The 5438-nt window shown below is 42.2% G+C and overlaps 1 protein-coding gene across 1 annotated transcript in view; it reads left to right on the forward strand.

Moving 5' to 3' along the window:
• Nucleotides 1-489: 489 nt before the first annotated feature.
• The window catches only part of camta2 (calmodulin binding transcription activator 2), a gene marked incomplete at its 3' end in the record, with an annotated part of 19546 nt that continues 14597 nt past the window's right edge, over nt 490-5438 (forward strand). Inside the window, exons 1-6 of the mRNA XM_087171866.1 lie at nt 490-525; nt 1704-1795; nt 2510-2613; nt 3622-3689; nt 3822-3957; nt 5005-5076. Coding sequence (XP_087027992.1) covers nt 1762-1795; nt 2510-2613; nt 3622-3689; nt 3822-3957; nt 5005-5076 — 414 coding nt within the window. The remainder of the gene's footprint in view (nt 526-1703; nt 1796-2509; nt 2614-3621; nt 3690-3821; nt 3958-5004; nt 5077-5438) is intronic.

Here is a 5438-nt window from a genome sequence, read left to right on the forward strand (position 1 = left end):
TACAGTATATTAACTGCTGACATGGACTTCTTGTTTGTCACTAATTTGACTGACTCAAAGTCATGTTCAATATTAATTAGAAACAACTTAAATGAGGGAATTGATTTATGAAATGTTACTTCCCCAGTAAAATTAAGAGGTTAATAATATTGCGTAAAATTGTTATCCTTACATTCAAAATAAGTGAAAATATTTTTCTGTTTAATTTTAATGACACATTGTTTTGCAGAATATGTAACTTTCAGTCTTTCCAAAATGTCACACAATATTAACAACTACAATAAATGAAGAGATAGCATTTATCTATCTATCTATCTATCTATCTATCTATCTATCTATCTATCTATCTATCTATCTATCTATCTAAATGTTATGTAATATTTTCAGATGTATTTCTTTAACTTTGTGATGCAAAATCTAAAGGGAACAAGCCATGCTTTGCTAGGTGATAACATCCCCTCCTCCCCCGTAACTACGCAGTGACGTCAGAGCTAGAGAAGATGGCGGATGTGCTGAAGGCGGAAGGTAAAGGGGCTTTAACAGACTGTTTTGAACACCTCCTGTCCTCCCCTGTCTGCTGCTGTTTGGACCAGGTTACTGTGCAGTGTATCTTCAGGGATCATTACCCGCTGACTGGCCCGGGTTGGCACGTTTTAACCCGGAGGTACAGCCTCGCAGCTCGGCTCTCAGAGCTGTTTAATCGCTGCTGATTCGGACCTAGCCTCGGATGCTAACGCCAGCCGGCTAGCCGAGCAGCTAAAAAGCAAACATTCGTGTTATTTATTGATTAGTGAATTAACGTTACTCATTCTTGTGGTTTAGTCTAGCATAGTGGCGGCGTGATGAGAGTTATTGTCAGGTTGAAAGCTGCTGTCGCATCGCTGAATGTTGTAATGATGTGGAGCTGAGAAGCGTCCGAACGTTAGCATTAGCGGCCCAGGAGGGGCTGAGCTGCTGCAGGCGGGAGAGACGCTCCGGGAGACGGCAACAGCAGCCAGACGAGTCCGCGGTCTGAGCTAGGCCTCCGGGAAATGCGAGTGTGTTTATGTGTGGGTGGATGGAAACTGAGAGACAGATTTATGATCATCTCCGCCAGCGCTGCAACGATCAGTCCGTTAATCTTTCAGTTGATCTAAAGACAATTAATCAGTTAATATTGTGAGAATTGATTGATAGTTTCAGCCGTTTTTTAACAAATATCCTCCCGCTCAGCCTCTCGCATGAGGAGTCTCTAGTTTCCATAGTCATACTTCACATTAATGTGAATATGTTGTTTGACTGCTGATTAAAACAAGACATTTAAAGACCTCAGAACACCTTAAAAACATTGTAGAGACTTAACGATGAATAGATTCATTGATTAAATAATATTGATAAGTAAGTTGCTGCTCTAGTCAACACTGTGTGTTTAATGTGAGAGTCAGGTGTGTGATCAGTTGTGTGGCTGCATGTAAAAACCGAGAGTGTTATGTAACTACACACACACACACACACAGACTAACATTCACTGTCATTTATGAACACACCGTCTTTCTCCATTTAAAGTGGGTGCAAATTCAGCTGTTGCTAGGCAACAGGGAGCTATTGAAGGTGTGTGTGTGATTCTGTTGTCCTGTTGCACACCTTGTTGTTTCCCATTGATATTGACTGATAGTGTTTCTCTGTGTGTGTGTGTCTGTATCTGTCTGTGTGTGTGCACGCAGCGGGGCAGTGTGGGCGGTCGTGCGTTGTGTGAGAGTCATCCTGCATGGACTCGTCGCCATGAGCAACAAGGAGATGGTTTCCACGGAGACAGGTCAGTCCCGTCCACCTGTCAGGTGCTCACACCTGCGTACAGACAGCTCCAGCTCTGTTGCTATGGTAACCGCCTGGTGTTGATGACGTCACAGAGACTCCAGGGTCCTGCTCTCAGTAGCCTATGAGGAGTTACCCAGAGTGTAAGGAGTCTGGATTTCCTGGTTCTTGAAGCTGATTTTAAATGTACCTGATGCCAGTGTGTTCACATGGACCTGAGGCTGATCCTGCTTCATCGTGTTCAGGATCTGATGTTTACACAGCGCACACGAATCTGTTCTGTAGCTCCCTGTGTCTGTGATTAATGCCACTGTAATCCTGGTTACTCTGTTCAGATCAATCTGAACCCTGTAACTGAAGCCACGTTCTCCTTTAGTCGCCTGAACGCCACACACAGCACAGTGTGTACAAACTGTGTATATGTGCTAATGTTTCTGTATTCACCTGAACTGTTCACCTGGTGGGAAACCACCATCTTTCTTTCTTTCTGTCCTTCTTTTCTTTGTATAATATGAAGCTATGAATGCTAATATTTGACATGTTGTTCTCTCATGAACACACAGTTGCTGACATTGATATATCCTGACAGATGTGTGTTACAGGTCATTGTGCGTGTGTTGTTGTGTGGAGACATACGTCCCTGTGTGGACAGAGTCTTGATGAAGTCCAGCTGTGTGTCGTCTCCTCACTGTGGACATGACGTCTGTCTCCACAGAGAATAAAGGACAGAGGAAGGTGTTTCTTCCCAACAAGCTGTTGGAGTGTCTCCCTCGCTCGTCCGGTCTGCCTAACGAGCGGCTGAGGTGGAACACTAACGAGGTGAGTGTTTGTCCTGAAGCATGACATCAGCAGACGCCTCCAAAATAAAAGTTACTTGTCAGAGGTATTGTGTATATTATATGGCCAAAAGTATGTGGACAGCTTTTTGTGTCTACAACAATTCATCAATCAAAAGAGAATTAATTACCAATTAATAATTTATTAATCAACATTTTTAGATTTGATTCCTCTGCGATTTTCTGCTTTTCCATCATAATGAGTTTAATAGCTGAATAAGACGTGTGATGATGTGTCTTTACAATTAATCCATTAACAGAAAATAATCAGCAGATTGATTGATAATGTAAATCCTTGTTAGTTTCAGCTTCAGTGTTTTCACGTGGGTCGTTCTCGTAGTTAATGTGTGAATGCTACGGTGGCCCTGAAGGTCAAAACACCGCAGCTGAAGAAAACACAAACAACCTCAGAAAGGTCTTCATCATTTTGACACAGGAGCTGCAAATACTCGACACAACAGTGTTTCCAGGGGACACAGAAAAGTGACGGACCTGAAGGCTCCACTAACAGCTAATTGCACATTTTTGTGTAATTAAATCTGAATCATGTGATATTGACGTTATACAAAACCAAACAAACTCACCTTTTGCTCATTTTCCATCACTGCTAACGGTTAGCCAACGTGTCGTCTACATGGTTTCAAAAGTCAGGAAGCATTGAACAACAAGTGCAGCTGGGCCGGGTCCGTCACCTTTTTATGTCCCCTGGAAACACTTGATATTTTGATATCACAATGATATTTTAGAGCAGGGTTTTTTTTTCTGCTTCAACTTAATCAGAAATAGTTGATTATTGTTTATTTTTAAAAGTTTTTGTCTGACTCGAAATGAAAAATCACTGCTCACCATGTTGGTCACCATCAGACGCTTTATTTTGAAGAGAAAGACCCACTTGAGTCTAAGACATTAACCTCTCTGTCTCTCTCCCTGTCCCTCTCTCTCTCTGTCTTTGTCTCTCTGTCTTTGTCTCTATCTCTCTGTGTCTCTGCAGGAGATCGCTTCTTACCTGATATCATTTGACAGACACGATGAGTGGCTCTCTTGCACCCTGAAAACCAGGTACACACACTGCATCGCTCCAGAGCCTGTCAGACGGAGCTGAGGGCGTCACAACCAGTGACCAGTGAAAACAGTGAGGGAATCAGATCAGCTGCTGTTGTTGTTGTTTACTGACTCTGTTTGTGTCTTCAGGCCGAAGAACGGCAGCATCATCCTGTACAACAGAAAGAAGGTGAAGTACAGGAAGGATGGATACTGCTGGAAGAAAAGGAAGGATGGAAAAACGACAAGAGAGGACCACATGAAGCTGAAGGTCCAGGGCATGGAGGTGATGAGTGCAGCACACTGACCTGCAGTCAGCAGCTCCCCCTGCAGGACACTCCTCACATCACATGTGTAATAACAGCTGCAGCCTGAGAGCAACACCTGCAGACAACACTCAGGGCTGAGAGCAGCTCCTGCCACCTGTGTGGTGACTGTACCAGGTTCCTCTTCACAATAAGACTCCCCTAATAAAGATTTATAATTGGTTTATAATCAGGTTATTAACACTTTATAAAGCAGTTATACATTGATGAAGTTAATGCTTACTACTCATTAATCTGACTAATGAGTTACTACCATTTATAACTGGTAGCAGGAGCCTGTGAGTAACTCATGAATAAATGATGCTGTGTTTTACAGTTCACAGTTTGAGCTGTATGGAACAGGACGGGAATTTTATTTATTTATTTCTTCCTGTTTCTAAATTAACAACATATTATTGGTTCATTCAGAAAAACTTTTTCATTTAAAAAAATAATCTGAATTAATGAACATACATAAAGGCAATATTATTATAATCATCTCGTTAATTCAGAAAAACAGGAGTAATTTTATTTAGTTTTTCTGAATTAACAAACATAATTATCTCTTTAATTCTCAAACACAGGATGTTTTTTCCATAGATCTGTCAGAGGAAACTTTCTGACCATTTAGATGCTGATGTGGTCAAGTAATAATTAATAAAGTAGTAACTGAACAAACCCGATGAAGCAGCAGCTACAGACGCTGATGATGGAGAAAACAAAGAGACGTGCTCATTATTTGGCAGGAAATAGGTCACTGTTTTCCTTTTGTCTAATATGTTATAACGGCTTATAAATGATTAATAAAGTGTGAACAAGCTGATTAATAAACTCATTATAACATTCATTAATCCTTTGTAAGGGGAGTCTTATTGTGAAGGGGAACCCTGTGTGTTTTGAATGCTCAGTAAAGAGTTGAACAACATGGAGACGAGCAGCCGCTGATTCACAGGCTCCACCCACCTGACTGACCTGTGCCCCTGCTGTGTGACTGATGCTAATCATGCTAACGCTATCTGCTGTTTCAGTGCCTGTACGGCTGCTACGTCCATTCCTCCATTGTGCCAACATTCCACAGACGATGCTACTGGCTGCTGCAGGTACACACACACACACACACACACACACACACACACACACACACACACACACACACACTCTCTCTCTCTTAAAAGGTTTCCTTAGTTGGGGCATTTACAGCAGTGAGAGATGAAACAGCTGGACTAAACCTGACCACAAACATCATGCGGCATGAAAGCGCCGAGCAGCCATTAAACTGGGGGAGGGGTCCCACATGAACAGCCAGGGACTGAGGTCCTCATCGTTCCTCATCGTTCCTCATCGTTCCCACACTCGGACTGAAGCTGCTCCATTACGGCCAAAGTCATGATCACCGTTATTCAACACGATTTCTCATTGACTTTGGAAAAAAACACAAAATAAAAAAACAAATTTCAAAATA

Source organism: Seriola lalandi, unplaced genomic scaffold, assembly GCF_002814215.2.
Source record: "Seriola lalandi dorsalis isolate HSWRI2012SDOR001 ecotype SW California unplaced genomic scaffold, Sedor1 jcf7180002050012, whole genome shotgun sequence".
Lineage (NCBI taxonomy): Eukaryota > Metazoa > Chordata > Actinopteri > Carangiformes > Carangidae > Seriola > Seriola lalandi.